The following is a 17,162-nucleotide window of genomic DNA, read 5'->3' as shown; positions in this document are numbered from 1 at the left end:
CTGCTGCAGTTCATTATTAGTCAACTGTTGAGTCTGTAAAGTGTGAGTAATGGTCATTAAAGGATTTCTGTACAATTCAGCAGAAACAAAAGGGACTTGCAGGCAGTATTTTTTTTTTATATACATATAATTCTCACACAAAGATGCCTGTGAGAATAAGGGAGGAGGAAAAGGAGGTTTCAAAATAATTTCTTTTTTTGTGGTTCCAGAAATATGGAACGAACGCTAAGAAAAAATGCATTGTGTTTAGAATAAAGAGTCACTAAAGGTCGTTCTCGGTTTGAAGACTGTGCTCGACTTTCTCTGAAGCGTTACACCCTTTACACTGAGAAGAGTTTCTAAAGATTCCAAAACAAGTCAAATATCCAAGTCTATTAATCATCATAATAAGTAGAGGTGAAATATATGAAACGTCTCTTTAATGACTTGAATCATTTGAGTCAGTTCGGTTAAACGATTCATTTAGATCTGTTTAGGTCAGCACAGCTTGTTCATGCTGTAGAAAAAAAATAATAATAATATTGACATTATGTAATGTATAATATGATTTCATACTCTGGACATTTCCTTCCCTGTCTGACTGAACAAATCTTCATGTTCGGCAAAAGACTCTCTGTGTCAAATACTGATCCACTGAACAAAAGATAAGCGAAGCTCAGTCGTGACTCAAAGATTCATTCATTCAAACACTGAGGAGTGAACCTCAGTCAGGACTAAAATGATTCACTATATCAAACCCTGACCCACTGAACAAGCAAGAATTGAATCCAATTATGATCCAAATGATTCACTGAATAAAACCATGATCTGTTGAATGAGTGAGAAGTGAATCTCAATCATGACTAAAATGATTCACTGAGAAAAATACATTGATTTGCTGAAACACACATTTTCGTTCAAAACCAAAAAATATTTAACCAGTGAATTGCTGAATTAAATAGGAACAACTCTCAATCTTGCACAAATAGATTCACTGACTCAAACAGGAATATTAGCTGAATTAGTCAGGAGTGAATCTAAATCATGGCTAAAACACAAATCTCAAGATTAAGCACTGAAATTGATTCACTGAATCAAACGCTAACCTGCTAAGCAAAAAAAAGAAATGAATCTCGGTCATGATCGAAACGATTCACAGATTCAAGGGATTCAGATCAGGTTTGTCATACACATAGCTTCAAATACGATATACACAATCCAGGAGTTTTCAAAAATACCCAAACTGATAAATATATTAAAGAAGAATATGTATAGGCACGAAGCTGATTCTACTGATTCGTTTACCTTACCGAGTTGTTGTGTAATTTACAAACACGTAAGTACAATCTGTAGGATGTACAGTAACCTGATGAAGTAACAAACAGAAGCTACATCCGTGAGCGTCCTTTCAGCTGTACTAATAATCACCTTTGTTTTCTTTCTCCTTTTTTACTCTTGGTGCAGTTGCACTCTGACGTGGATAAAGGTGAAGGCAGGATAAAGTACGTCCTCAATGGTGAAGGAGCCACCACCATTTTCACCATCGACGAGAACACGGGTGACATCCACGCCACCAAACGCCTGGACCGCGAGGAGCAAGCCTACTACACCCTGCGTGCTCAGGCCCGCGATCGTGCCACCAACCTGCCCGTCGAACCAGAGTCGGAATTCGTCATCAAGGTGCAGGACATCAATGACAACGAGCCTCGCTTTCCAGACGGACCATACCAGGCGCAAGTGCCTGAAATGTCTCCAGTGGGTGAGTGTGTTCAGAGATGAGTGTTCATGTTACGTTGACGTTTATTCAGTTAACTGAGAAGTTGAAGCTACTTGTGAAAGATGCAAATTCCTCAGAACTCTAAAGCTGTTACAGGATAAGTTCCCTGTCCTTCATTCATTTACAACTTCACACACTTCCTCTAATACTGAATTTTGTGTTGGGGCTCGATGAATATATTTGCATTGACCCCACCCTCTAATCTGCATATTTAAATAGAAACACCCCAAATTTATTAAAGCAAACATATGTTATATGTTCCTGAAGGAAAACAATATTTATATGTTTTTATAAATTAAAAAATATATAATATCTAATACTTTGTTAGTAGTTCAACTTGAGCTTTTATTGCTTGTTATTGTTTGTTTACTTATTTAATCAATTATTATAAAGGGTCGTGAAGTTTCTATGTTTTTACACACACAGATTTTAGCACATTTCAGGTATCCACCAGCTAACCAATGACACACACACACACACACACACACACACACACACACACACACACACACACACACACACACACACACACACACACACACACACACACACACACAAAGCCTTAGCTATAAAGCATTCAAAATGCAAAAGAAAGAAACTAAGAATAATCTAATATGAGAAGCTAAAGACTATTAACTTGCAGCGAACTGCAGAGTAATAGAGCACACAATGAGGGTCAACATCTCCTGCATCTGGGCATGTGGAATACACACACACACACACACACACACACACACACACACACACACACACACACACACAGAGTGCTGAAGATGAGCCGTGACTCATCTCTGCTGAGCATCTAATGCCTCACTGTGATGTGCCTCTTAAACCTTGATGAGTTTGACCTTGGTATTGACTTCCTGTTCAAGTACACAGGTAAAGCACAATCTCATATTTGTAGGATATTCTAGAAAGCAGACCCTTATTCACTCTTGTGTCTGAAACTGAGCTCTGTTACAGTTCCATTCAGTTTGCCGCAGTTGAGTGTTTTGGTGATTGCTTGTACGTTTGCAGCACTGTGTTTCTGTGTCACAATACAACAACATCTATAACGTACGCTCCTCGACATTCTTTCACGGCTCAGAAGTGGCCACTCGAAGCACAAGGAGATTTTTTAGTCCCTTGGGAGGAAGAAGAGCGCAGCTGAAGTGAAGATTCTTCCCGTCTGTTTATGCTAAACTGCACCGGGTTTATCTGAAAAATATCCAGACGTACTAACTAGCCGAATAAAGCTTTTATTCTTGAACTCTTACTTATACAGAAGAGATTTGTTTTATTTTTTTGTGATGCTTCAGTTCTTTACAAACTCCACTCGAGCCTGTAAAGTAACAGAGAGGGAATTTTTATAATGGTGTGTTAAAAAAAAAACAGTCATTAAGCAACAAAACAGAAACAACCTCAGTTTGTTAAAAAAACATCTGATGTTTGTTGTTAATGTCCTATCACAAAATGTCCTCACATTTATCAATTGTTTAGTACATTTTAATAAGTTTTAGAATTTGTAATTTTGTTATAATTTTCTTGCTAGATTTTCAGTCATTTTCTTTCTATTTACTTATTTATAAGTAGTTTATGTTTAAGAAGTTGTTTATGATGCTGCTGATTTACATTTAGCCACACCCACAAAACTCCATATTAGGAATACAGAAGAAGAAGAAAAAACTATTACAGTGATAGGTCTTGGCTTTATATTATTGATAGTGTAAGTCATTTTCATTCATTCATTCATTCATTCATTCATTCATTCATTCATTCATTCATTCATTATCTACCGCTTATTGTCACTGTAAATTTTTTTGAGGTGTAGCAATAAATTGGAACCAAACCATTGGAAGCAGATGACGATGTTGTTTTCCATCTTCCAATTTGTAAAGTGATTTGATAGTAATTGAATTTGTTCAGCCATTTTTTAAGCTTTATTCAATTGAATACATCGTTATTATTTTGCCAGCTTGCTCATTATTATGTGGCATGCATCAAAATGTCCTGGGATATTGTGAAATGACATATTTGTTATCTCACCCAACCATAAAGCTTTCAATATGTTTGTCCTGATTAAATAGCTAGTTTTATTTATATCATTTTGGACTGCTTTCTATAAAGGGAGCCATTACTTTTGTCCTGATCGATTAGCTAGTCTTATTTGTATCATTTTGGATCACTTTCTATAGAGGGTGCCATTACTTTTGTCCAAATTGAATAGCTAGATTTATTTGTATAATTTGGGATCGCTTAATATACAGGGTGCCATTACTTTTGTTCTTCAACGAATAGCTATTTTGATCTGTATTATTTTGGATTGCTTTCAATAGAGGGTGCCATTACTTTTGTCCTAATCGAATATCTAGTTTTATTTGTATCGTTTTGGATTGTGTTCTTCGAGTCACTGATTTGTTCTTGATTTGTGATTCGAGATTCTTGATTAGGGAGTCATGATTCGTGATTCGTGATTCGTGATTCATAATTCTTGGTTGAAGGCTTTAAAGAAGTACAGGTTGTATTGAATTAAAGTATTAACTCATAACTAAACTTTACACATAAATAGTCAAAGAACAGATGATGTTTACACTCTCGTTCCCGTTTGTTTGGCTCTGTTTATCCGTGCTGAGCGAATAAAAGCTGACAGTCAGGAGCGTGAGTCGACACGCTGTTTTATAAACGTAATTAACATGCTGCCCAGCAGCAGCCGTCCAGACCTGGGAGCAAAGCCATTAGCCTCTGCTGAAGCAGGCGACCCCGCTCTCACCCGCTGCTCCCGCAGATCAATTTAAAATCATTACGCCCGAGCACTGATGAATGGCTCTGATTAACGGGAGAATGATTAATTTAATTTGGTAATTAAGGAACAGGAGATTGTTTATGACTGCAGACCTTTCGTGGCACCTCGACACGTCGCCTGGACTCCCAGAGTGGAAATTCATAACAGATGCTTATGAGAGCAGTCCCTCTTGCCCGGTCATTTTTCACACACAATGCTGTTATTAAGATGCTTAAAACATCATTGTCGGGCTCCTGAGCGCCTGATGTTTCCCGTCTTGCTGTTATTGAATTCCATTAGCCGCTGGAATTGAGCCGTACTCAGATAAGATCTAACCGGGAACGTTAGCATGTGCACGCGAAGGAAAAATAGCATTATAAAGCTCACATTAGATTTGTACTGATTAGCTAATCATGCAGACAAGCTCTACAACAGCCGGAAGATCAGATGTCATTCCGATCTCATCTAAAATCTGTCGGAATTCTGTGACTGATCTCTGGAGAAGGCACAAGAGAAACTGAGAAGCGTTAGCTCCACTCTTTCCAGCTGGTTTGCGAGTGAAATTTAGCTTAGAAATTAAGCTCACAAAACCTAAATCTCATATTAGCAAAGACGTAATAAACTTTATTAGTAACACATCATTTAAGACCATTAGCATCGACTTAAGCCCTGCACGACTATTGACACAAAGCTACATGAGCATTGATTGTAATGTCATGTGTCTAAATAGCAAGAATATGCTTAACAAACTGTGGTCATTTGTGCCACCGCTTTACTAAGGTATGTATTGTCAGGAAGGACACTTGACACCTACGTAAGCCCTTCATGACGGTGACATAAACCTACATAAATATTTATTAATGCATCAGCTATCATAATGCTTGCATTTTTATATAAATATTTGTGTTAGTTTGTGATAACACTTCAGTAAACCTATGTATGATTAGAAAAGTAGTATCAGTAGTCATAAAGGTCTTATGTAGGTGTCATATATTTACAGTATATGACACCTACATAAGACCTTTATGACTACTGATATGAAGCTAGATAAACATCTATACATTAACTATTAAAAATATTTTTTTTGTCATTTGTTAATAAAAAAGATAAATCAATAAAGACCTTTAAAGTTTTTACTTTTTTAAGATATATGAAACCTACATAAGCTCTCCATGATTCATGCCATAAGCATTCATTAATGCATCTATAGTCATATAAAGCCTGTTTTAGAAATTAGTATTGTCATTTGTGATAATAGTCATGTTAAAACATGTTTTGCATTTGGTTTTTATAAAAGGTTTATTACACTTAAGTAAACACCTTATAACTGGAGACATAACACTTCACAAGCATTTATAAACACATCAGCTATTGTAATGGCTGTTTACTTAAATTAAATAGATATTTTCTTTCTATTATTGGTGTAATTTGAGCTAATACTCCGTATTTTTTTTTAAAGGTACATGACACATTAACCATTCATGACTATTGACATAAGGCTACATAAGCCTTTATAAAGGTCTCCACTATTTTAATGGCTGAAAGAAAGAAAGAAAAAATAAACAAGTAACAGTTTCCCAAACGCTAACTGCTAACTAATGCTTTGTATTTTTAGAAATGGTAATGAACCCTACATAAGACGTTTATAACTACTGAGTCACAGCCTTATTATAAAGACTAGTGAAAAAAAATAAAGTGATAATTGCTCCTCCTCACCACATCACGTTGAAGATGAGCATTAGGATAAATATGGAGTATTTTTCCGTATTTTTTTTTCAGTGAGCGTAATATATGAAGTGGTGTAATTAATTTCCGAGTGTAAACCAGCACTACTTTAAGTAGAAACCTTCGGAAAAAAAAAAAACGAAAAAAAAAAAAAAAAGCTTGCTTAATCCTTTAATCCTGTTAAAATCAGCAGCTTTATAAATCACACCATCAGTTTGTTATAATCTACTCATTCAGCTGCTTCTCCTCTCCACTCATGAGGATCCAGTTTTATTTATTTATTTGTTTATTTTTTTAATAATTCAGCTCAGGCTTTCAGCGCATAAACTGGATCAGATTTAATAAACGGATCAGAATTAAAGCCAGATCCTCAAAACCGTGACCTCAACGACCTCAATTTTTAAAGGGTAGAATAAAAATTCCATGTGTGGCTGATGCAGGATTTTGTGAAGCATGTAAATCTCTCTCTTACTCATTTGTGGTGATTTCAAAATTTCCCAAAACCCAGAGTCTCTTTCAGGAGTGGGAAAATTCTTCACATGTGAAAGAGTCAAGTTCTCGACTGTATAAAGAGGAGATGCTGATGACATGTGGTCTTTCAGGACAACAACCTCCTAATCGATACACAACTGTCAGACTGTAGAAAGGAAATTATTCATAGATAAAGTTTATAATCACACCCTTCATTGTCACCCAAATGAGGATGAGGTGTCCTTTTGAGTCTTTCCTCACAAGGTTTCTTCTCTTCCATCTAAGGGAGTTTTTCCTCACCACAGTCGCCTGACACCTCAGGCTTGTTCATTAGGGATAAACACAAACACGAAGTCTAATATTTATCTCGAACTTTTGTCTAATATTAATCTTTTTTTTTTTTGTTAATAAACATTTTGTACTATTTTTCTTATGTTCTGTTAAGACAATGTTGTTTTGAGACAATGTCTATTAGAAAATGTTAAAAAAATTACCTCATGAATTGACATTAAACAAGTTCTGGCAGTGGAATTGTCATTACTCAAGCAAATACTTGCAGCATTCGCACAGTAACGTCTGTGTTTTAGTGTAATTTCTTTGTTTTACTCAACATGCACCTAAGGGAATGTGCGGACGAGCTGTCCGCCCTCTTCCGCATACACCTAAGCACTCGCACCATAGGCTAGTGTCGCTAAGCTTAAAATGGGTTTGTGACAGCAATCTTACAAATACAGCAATTTTCAAGTCAAGTCAAGTCAAGTCACCTTTATTGTCACATCACCACGGCACATGTGCCTTGGTGAGTGAAATTCTTGGGAGCGAGCTCCAGTAATTGCAGAACCATTTACATACAATAGTAGAAACATAAATAGAACAATTTACAGACAGGTTAAAAAAAAATGTGCAAAATGCTCAGTACCATTGAAATGTGCAAATGTGGAAAATGTGGAAAGGATGCAATGTGCTCATACATAGTCAGTACACACAGTGTACTACTAGACATATATATGACCATACATATATGTATGTATAAGTATAAATATAAAGAATATATATAAAGTATTATATACATGTAATATTATGTAACATGTAAGGTGCAACGGACTGTACAGATACAGAAATGTCCTGTGGTGCCGATAGCTTATTGTCAGATAGATTGTTATTTTAAATTAAATGCAGTGTGTGTGTATAATCCCGTGTGTATTGATGCAGTACGAATACAGTGTGCGTGTGTGCATGTGTGTATAGTCCGGTGTTGAACTGTTGAATTTGCTGTGTGCTGTGTTAGTTATGGCTGTTAATTAGTTAATTTTGATACGAAACAGATGTATAAGATACAAGGATACATAGAAAGAAGACTTATTTATTTCAAAAAAGTGTTTTCTCAGATTACAGGTCAGAAATATTAGGTTTTGTAGTTACAGATACTTAATAGAAACAAATTGGTTACGAGCCTCGCTAAACTCCTTACCCCGACTTAACTCGATTTTGTTACAAATTAGCAGATTTGCACTTTTACTTAAATTTTGTGCAAATTTTTTTAGCAATAGCCGCAGTACAAACATCCTCATTATCTCCAGAAGTCTCTCCTCCCTGGTGAGCTTTATGCTCTTTTGTCCTGCTTGCTTTATATGTTCCGAGCGTAAGGGCATTGTTTAGGGCTGTGCATTAGTTAATAAGGAGGATATGAAGGAGAGCTCCTGAATATTCTAGATGAGAGAAAGTGCAGCACACGGAGCAGGATTTACTCTCCGACCCATATATACATACATATATATATATATATCTTCCTTTTTTCGTTGCTTTAATCCCAGTGGCGCTCTCCAGATGTTTGTGGTTTCAGATATGACACAAACTGGGCCTGTCCCCAAAGGTCTTATTTAGTCCTTTTTTACAAGCAGACATGTTAAAGGGTAATCTGTGCTTCTCCCAAGGAGCACCGCAGCCAACGCCAGCCCATAAATCGTGCTCAAATGAAGGCTCGGCACTTTCCATTAAGACGCTTTACAGCTTAAATAAAATCTATCTGGGAATTATTATCCAGGCAGCCAGCCGATATTAAACTTGCCTTTTGCGGTCTCACACCCGAGCCAGACGTCTGCGCTCGGGTTTTAAAGGACGAGTTCTGCACAAGGGACATTTACATTCATCTGAAGAAAGTGTGCTGTCGAGAAGAGGAAGGTTAACGTTTCAGAGTCAAGAGGTATGAAGTCACAACCTTCAGGTTGTTAGGACGCAGCCTGAACCCCGAAAACACCAAACGCTTGACTGATCATCTTTCTGGAACGAATTGTGAATGCAGCACTGAAGGCATAAAAGCACTAAAAACGCAGAACAAAAGGCAAATTTAAGAGTTTTTTTCATCTGGTTTTAATTATTTGTGTCCTTGTGTGCTTTGTGACTTTGTCTCGGATGAATGCTGATTTTAGTGAACATGTGGAAACGTTCCGGGAGGAAAAAAAGGCAGAATAAAATAAAATGCACGACACACAAGCTTGGAGACCACAGCTCAGATTTTTCCAGCCTTGACATATTCATCTACTTTCAAGGCTCGGTGGAGATTAAAACACCCCACCCACACCTGCATGTATATATTAGATGTATTAGGATTTCTTTTCACATGGCCTTGTCTGTATGTCTTTGACTTTGTAACCATATTTTGCAGATTTAAAAGACAAATTCCAAAAAATGGCAAAATGGTGGCTTTGCTTGAAATGTATTCGATTTAAAAGATGATGTTTGCTGGCTGATGTTTGCTTCATAGGTCTCATAATAGAAATGGAAAAGTGTCGTACACACTGGGACTAATCTATAAGCGTGAACAGTACACATAATATGGTATGTTATGCGGTGGCTATCTTGGAAAACAGTATCTGGAAAATAAGCTGATTTCATCCTAATCTGTTTCCACTAAAGCCCTACGTGTCACGCTGTTAGAGGAAAGTAATCCACAGCAGGATGCCGTGATCAAGCAAAGTCTCCAATGATTTTCAGCTCATTTTATCTTCCTCTTACGTGACAGACAACAATTTGTATACGATTCAAATTTTATTTATTAAAGAATGAAATTCTTTTGTTATGTTCCAGTGCAGACGTTTATGTTACTTTACGTTACGTTACGTTACATTTCTTTACATTACATTGTGTTGCCTTATGCTACATTATGTAACATTATTGATTATTACGTTATATTATCTGATGTTACTGACTTTTTTGTAACTTTGTTACACCAGTCTTGATTGTTGATCTTTTTGTTACATTAGGTTATGTCATGGTACAAATTTTTACGTTGCATTCATGTTATCTTACATTGTACTCTGCTACCTAACATTACATTACGCTATGTTTTTGTTTAGCAGTATCGATCCTGATGCTGCGCTACATAATGTGACATTATGGACCTTTTTACAACTGGTCACTTCATGTGTTTCCTCTGATCTGATACCTATCTGATTTGTTAAAACTGTTCCGTTTACATTAGGCAACATAAATGCGTCTTGGCGAATCGGATATCGATCCGATCTTTCTACTCTCGCCCAAAATCCAAATATATTTTACCTCATTTCCGGGGTAATTGAAATGGAACACGATTTTGTGTATGCGGTTTTCAGAATGCAATCAATAAGAAGACGAATAAACTTACAATGGTTATGCTACAAAAAAAACAACCCTGCGTGTCATCCATTTTATTTGTTTCTGGCGCGATGCACGACTCGCGAGTCACCTGCGAGTGACGTACTTCCGTTTGGGAGGAGTATCGCGCTGACGTATGTGGCTTGAACAACCACATGCATTTACACTTGTCCAGTTTCATCTGAAATGTGTCCCAGACCACCTCCTGAAATGGTTTGAACGATCGGATTTATATCCATCTCGAAAACGTTTCGGAGGGCGTTTAGACCTGGTCTTTTTACCATCAGATAGCTATCGGATCACAGAAAACGCATGAAGTGACCAGGTGTAAAAAGCCCCATAGTTACGTTACGTCGCATTACGGTATGTTACATTTAAGGTATCTTACGTTGCACTATGCTACCTAACGTTACATTAGGTATCGATCTTCATACATTGTACATGTTACATTGTACCATAAATGTAAAATAACGTAATGTAATGTAACGTCACATAACATGATGTAACAGTATCGATCTTGATGCTACATCACATTACGTTACATTATGTTAGGTTACGTTACATGACGTTATGTAACATTTATGGTATCTTATGTGCACTATGCTGCCTAACATCACACTATGCTATGTAACTGTATTGATATTGATGCTGTGTTACATCATGTTACATTATGTTATGTTACATTATGTTGTTACGTTTATGTTGAGTAACTAAACTCGATTTTAAGATGATAGCACAGCCTGTCAGGTAATAAAGAATACACAGGGTGTAAACTCCTGTGTGAAAATGTTTCAGCTTTACCTCTGATTGTTCCACAGCACTGACACTGGAGACTCCTTCCACGAATCTCTCATATCAGTGATTACAGACAATTCTAATCTTTATGTGGCGCATCTGCCAAACCTGTCTCCCCGTGAATGAGCCGTTGCTATAGAAACGCTAACGTATTAGACAAAGCTCGTTAACATACAATAAACCTGTGATACTCATCGGTGCCTAATTTATGCAGAAATCTGAAGGCATCTGTTGCTATCGTCTCCTCAGGTACGTCAGTGGTGGAGGTGAAGGCGACGGACGCGGACGATCCGACATACGGAAACAGTGCCAGAGTCGTCTACAGCATCCTGGAAGGACAGCCGTATTTCTCAGTGGAACCCAAGACAGGTACAAACAGCAACAACAGCAATAACAACGACACCACTGTGGTAAAGAATGCTGTGGGTTTGGGAACACTAATGTGCTGACAGGGTTCCGCACCTCGCTGCTTCACAACTCGGGTCTCCTGAGTCAAGATGACTGAGAGCTTTGGGATAATGGGATAAAATTTACACTGTCTCTAGAGAACGAACGAGGAATAAAGTGGAACAAGGTGTTTGTTCATGTGTGTGTGTGTGTGTGTGTGTGTGTGTGTGTGTGTGTGTGAGACTTAATTAGAGAAATAAATGAGATAAATAAATTGTTCTTATCTCCGTTATTAAGCTCATCGCATGCAATAAACTCAAAGAACTAAATAGCCACTTTGCCTTGAAGCTCGGTGCAAAAGTTTGCACATCCTCAGTATAATTACTGACAATAAACTGCAGAAAACAATTGCCTTTATATCTCTAGACAGTATAGCATATGGTACATGAGTTCTTCTGTAAAGAAAGTTTAAAAATAACCAAAAGCGATGTACAAAATCTCGATCAGTCAAGTTAATCAAATAATGCGATCATTTAGGGAAAAATATCAATAAAAAAAATAAATAAAACAATAAAAAGACAGAAGCCAATATTTAAAAATGGGAAATAAAAAAGCCAAACGTTTTTTAAGATAATAAATAAGAAAATAAATAAGAAAACAAAAATACATGACAAAATGCACCTAAGAGATGTGTTTTATATGATTAATAGTAAAAAAAAAAGGATTGATTTATTAATGTATGCCTTTTTGTAGCATGCACAAAAAATCATTTTTTTTAAAATAATAGTTTAGATTTTTATTATAATATATTGGTACATTGGTACATATTTCTTTCTAAAACAAAAGTAAAAAAAATAAAGACAATACTGCAATTACAATTTATTATTATTATTATTATTATTATTATTATTATTATTATTATTATTATTATTATTATTAAATGAGTGTTTTTATTAATGTTGTTCAGTGACCTATGGCAAATATCAACACAATTAATAAAGAAATAATTAGAAGAAATTAACAGAAACGCTCTATATAAATAATAACTAATAAAAGATAACAAATTTATCTCAAGTTAAGACAAACCTGCATTCGATTCTGAGTAAAAATAAATCGTAATTATAACCATTTAAGAGGATATAATAAAAGGATTAAAATAATTCTGCAGCTCTAGTATGTGAAGAATAAAAAAAACAGATGAGTGGTAAAAAGAAAAGAAGGAGATAGAGAAACAATTGAGGCTGTTCATTGAGCCTCGCTTTGGACCACAGCCTGTGTGAAATGTTTTCCTAGCATCTGCTGTTGTCTGCAATCCTCAGCCATGAACAGTGACGAGACCCGACGCGTCTTGTGCGTCTGAGCGGGAATCGTAAGATTGAGCTTTACTCCAGGTCGTGATGCGTCTGTCTCGCAGGAGCCGCACGGTGGGAGGAAATAATGCGGTTTGAGCAACGGTGACAGCTCGTACACTCCCACAGCGAAATCTCACAAACACTCTCCCACATTTCAGAACGGGGGTCTCGCTGGACACGGCAGGGAGAGAAACAGAAGTGTAAATATGTGGAGGAGTGTGAGTGTGAGTCTAAGGAAGGGAGCTGGCAGGGAAATAATCAGAGGTAAAAAAATACAAAAACAGAATCTCCATGAACCAGAACACAACAAGACTCATTATTCTCTAAATCCTGCAGCGTTTTTATTCCTCTTTTACCGCAGCTATAGAAATAACTCAGAAGTGAGAAGATAACTTTTATGCTTTTAGAACTAGATTTAAAGATAAGGAATGTTCATGAGACAAATTCTCATCAGCTTCACCTCTGACACTGGAGACTCCTCCATCTCTTTATAAAAAACATTTCCGCTAACTGACCGGATCCCATGTACGAAGGATTTTTTTTTTTGTTTGTTTTTTAGACCATACTAAATTTCTTTCCGTAATTTTTTATTTTTTTTTTTTGAAGGAGAAGCTTTGCATTTCACTGCTAGTTATATATAACGGTATACTGTATAATTGTGTATACGAAAGTTGGACCCAATCTTGACCAATCAGATTCAAGCATTCATCACCGCTGTGGAATAAATAAATATAAAGGTTAAGACGGAACGATCGATTTTAAAGCTGACGTTTATAGAGTGTGTGGAAATACGAGAAGATTTGTGATTAGTGTGAATTGAGACCAAATAAGAATATTTTTTAGAAATATTTTCATGACGTTTGCAAAGATGTGGCGCGATAGATCCGATTCCAGATGGTGACCCAGGAGAAACATTTGAATGGCAACAAACTTAAACAATGAAAGACTTTGGAATCATTGGGATATTTGACTCCATTTAAAATCTGAAATGAGATAACAGGTGAGTTAACAGAAACAAGAAAGCTACGTAAAAATGTCTCAAACGTAAAGGAGATAATCACTCGGAGAACTGCGGGGAAAAAAAAAAGCTGAAGCTCTCCGAAGCCTGACGTCCTTCCAGCAGAGCGGCAGAGCTCAGGTCTGATTAACCGGTGCAAATGAGGTCTAGTAATGATTATGGACAGGTCCTTCACTCCTGCCAGACCACCTGCAACTGATGGAAAAGCGCAAAAAGAGAAGAGAAAAGGGAAAAGTGTCTGCAGTCATTAAGAGCGTGGCATTGAGGCTGCTGTTTTGATTCACACTTCCAGAGATGGCTGTCTGAACCTGACAAACGTCTCCAGGGTTTGCACACCACTTCTCAAATATCTGTCTTCCTTTCTCATAGCCTGGTTCTCACTCAGACCACATCAACATCTCTGCTTATTCCTCCCTTTTTTTTTTTTTTTTTTTTTTTTTTACTTTTGTTTGTTGTCCAAATGACAGTCCTGTCCAATTTCTTCCCATACGTCTCTTACATCTCCCTAACCGCGAACCAGTTCACAAGCCAAGAAGGCTAATTATCATCCAAAGCTCTCTCAGACTCTTAGCCAAAGACCCAAGGATAGTTGGGATAGATTTGGGATTTGAATCTAGGATCTGACTCTGGGCAGAACTCGGCTTCAATCGAATCACGAAACAAAACTCGGCTTTTCGCCGCAGTCTGAAAAATAAATAAATCCACAGCTACAGTCTCGATCGGAGGGAATTTTATTCGTCTGTAGTTTGTTTTAGACGGACATGAATGACTCCAGAAGTCACTCGAAGGACTTTGATTCATGATTCATTTTCGTTTCGTTTCGTTTATTTTCCAGGACGGTTGACGTTGATTTCGACAGGCTCGAGTCCTCCTTTTTATGGCTGTTCATAAGTTTTTATTCAGGTTTAAACAGAAACAGCATTCAATCTCAGCCTATAGTCAGTATTAGACCTTTTTTTTTTTCTCAGGCTGCAAATGTATATGCAATTTTATTACACTCACTCACACTCACTCACTCATTCATTTTCTACCGCTTATCCGAACATCTCGGGTCACGGGGAGCCTGTGCCTATCTCAGGCGTCATCGGGCATCAAGGCAGGATACACCCTGGACAGAGTGCCAACCCATCACAGGGCGCACACACACACTCTCATTCACTAACACACTCACACACTACGGACAATTTTTCAGAGATGCCAATCAACCTACCATGCATGTCTTTGGACCGGGGGAGGAAACCGAATTACCAGGAGGAAACCCCCGAGGCACGGGGAGAACATGCAAACTCCACACACACAAGGCGGAGGCGGGAATTGAACCCCCAACCCTGGAGGTGTGAGGCGAACATGCTGCCCCCCTAATTTTATTACAATTTTAAATATTTCTTTTGTGCATGTATATTACATTTATGGTCCGAGTCTAGCCTGTTTAAACAGACAGAATATTTTGTCATTTTTCATTACAGTCAATTTAGGATTTCTGCTTTGATTCATGAAGGATTTTATTCCATTTTGTACAGAACTCGATGGGTGTGTACTGTAATACTTTGGACTGTCTTGTCGGTCTGTGATCCGGTTTCTACTAAATATTAGATTAGAAGTTTTAGTCAGGTTACAACTGGCTTTTGCAAAATGTCAGTCAGGTTTGGTCAGGATTGTATAGACTTTTATTTCGGTTATGACAGAATTTTGTTGGTCTGTTTGGCTTGGACAAGAATTGTGAGTGAGTGACGTGATATATGGCTCAGTTTGGTGACCCATATTCAGAATTTGTTCTCTGCGTTTAACTCATCCAAAGTACACACACACACACACACACACACACACACACAAACACCGTGAACACATACCCGGAGCAGAGGGCAGCCATTTATGCTGCGGCGCCCGGGGAGCAGTTGGGTGGATTCGGTGCCTTGCTCAAGGGCACCTCAGTCAGCCAGCCCGAGACTCGAACCCACAACCTTAGGATTACGAGTCAGACTCTCTAACCATTAGACCACGACTTTTCTTTTTTTTTTTTTTGTATAGAATGTTATTTCGGTTCTGACAGAATTTTGTTGGTTTGTTATTTTGGGCAGAATTGTCTTAGTCTAGCACCACAGTCTAGTTTGTCTACTCTATTTTTAATCAGTCATATGACTGTGTAGCTCATTAATTATTATTCTGTATTATTATTTAGTAATTATAGTTAATGATAGTTAATCATATTAATTAGGTTATCAAATCTTAGTAAGATTTTTATTTCTGTTTCTGTTTAGTGTTGTTTTGGCTAGAAGTTTGCCTTGTTACTTATGCTAGTTTGATCTTAGTCTCTAGTCATCTTTAGACAGAATTATTTTTTAAACGGTTTATTCTTTGTCAGATTCCTGACAGTTCTGGACAGAACTGGTTTTCAGGCTATGATCGACTTTTGACAGAAATGTTTAAAGCCGAATTTTTTTTCTCTCACTTTAAAGACAATTTTCGTGCAATTGTTTCTTGGCCTGCATTTAAAAAAAAAAACTTCACAGACCCTTAAGGTCTTTTCAGGTCTCTTTCTTTAGGAAACCGCCAACCTATATCTCTATCTCAAGCACTACAACAAAATGGAGAGCTTTGTGTCGGGGCTCGAGGTAGAAACCTTTATAGAGGCTCAGAACATCGTTATCCAGAACAACACTCGAAGAAACTCTTGTTTTCAGGGTGTCATCAGACTTCAGATTTCCTGCTGTGGCTCGAAAACGACGTGTTCTCAGTCTGTTCAGATGTTAGAGAAAAGCTCTAATTTGATGCAGTTCAGATAAAGATGATCTTTAATGCGATCAGCACTTTAGCAGAGCGTCGCGCAGATATGGCATCCGTCAGCGCAGTTTATCAGACCCCATTTTTCAGTGTATAGATTCATTTTAAAGAATGTGTTCCTCCCAGCATGCGGTAGCAGCACCGAGCAAATAGCAGCGTCTATTGATTCGGGTTTAAACGAGCAGTCTAAGATCAGGACGGATAAAGGGTCACTTAATGGCAGGGGAATTAGTCATCAGGCGGAAATGCCAAAACCAACAAAGATCAGGAGAGAAAATTAATTCTGGGTCCAGCAAAGACATTAGTAAAGATCATCGAGCGCTATTATTACGATATGCTTTTCACGAAGGATAAAGCACGGCTTTAAAAGAAGATAATCCTGCTTTAATTATGACAAGCCTTCGTCCTGGTGGAGATGTACAGACTGTAAGCCGTTTCAGAGCAGTTCAGAGTTCAACCGTTATTATTATTATTTTATTAATA

General features: G+C 37.4%; 1 protein-coding gene across 2 annotated transcripts in view; it reads left to right on the top strand.

Moving 5' to 3' along the window:
- cdh7a (cadherin 7a) overlaps positions 1 to 17,162 on the top strand; it is an 83,525-nt gene that overhangs the window by 30,275 nt on the left and 36,088 nt on the right. For both annotated transcript variants that reach the window (XM_027142852.2, XM_047806462.1), the window contains exons 3-4: positions 1,444 to 1,738; positions 11,391 to 11,510. In XM_027142852.2, the coding sequence (XP_026998653.1) occupies positions 1,444 to 1,738; positions 11,391 to 11,510 (415 nt within the window). The remainder of the gene's footprint in view (positions 1 to 1,443; positions 1,739 to 11,390; positions 11,511 to 17,162) is intronic.

This window comes from Tachysurus fulvidraco, chromosome 22, assembly GCF_022655615.1.
Source record: "Tachysurus fulvidraco isolate hzauxx_2018 chromosome 22, HZAU_PFXX_2.0, whole genome shotgun sequence".
NCBI lineage: Eukaryota > Metazoa > Chordata > Actinopteri > Siluriformes > Bagridae > Tachysurus > Tachysurus fulvidraco.
Note: the sequence above shows the minus strand (reverse complement) of the source record. Positions and strands in the feature narration are given on the sequence as shown.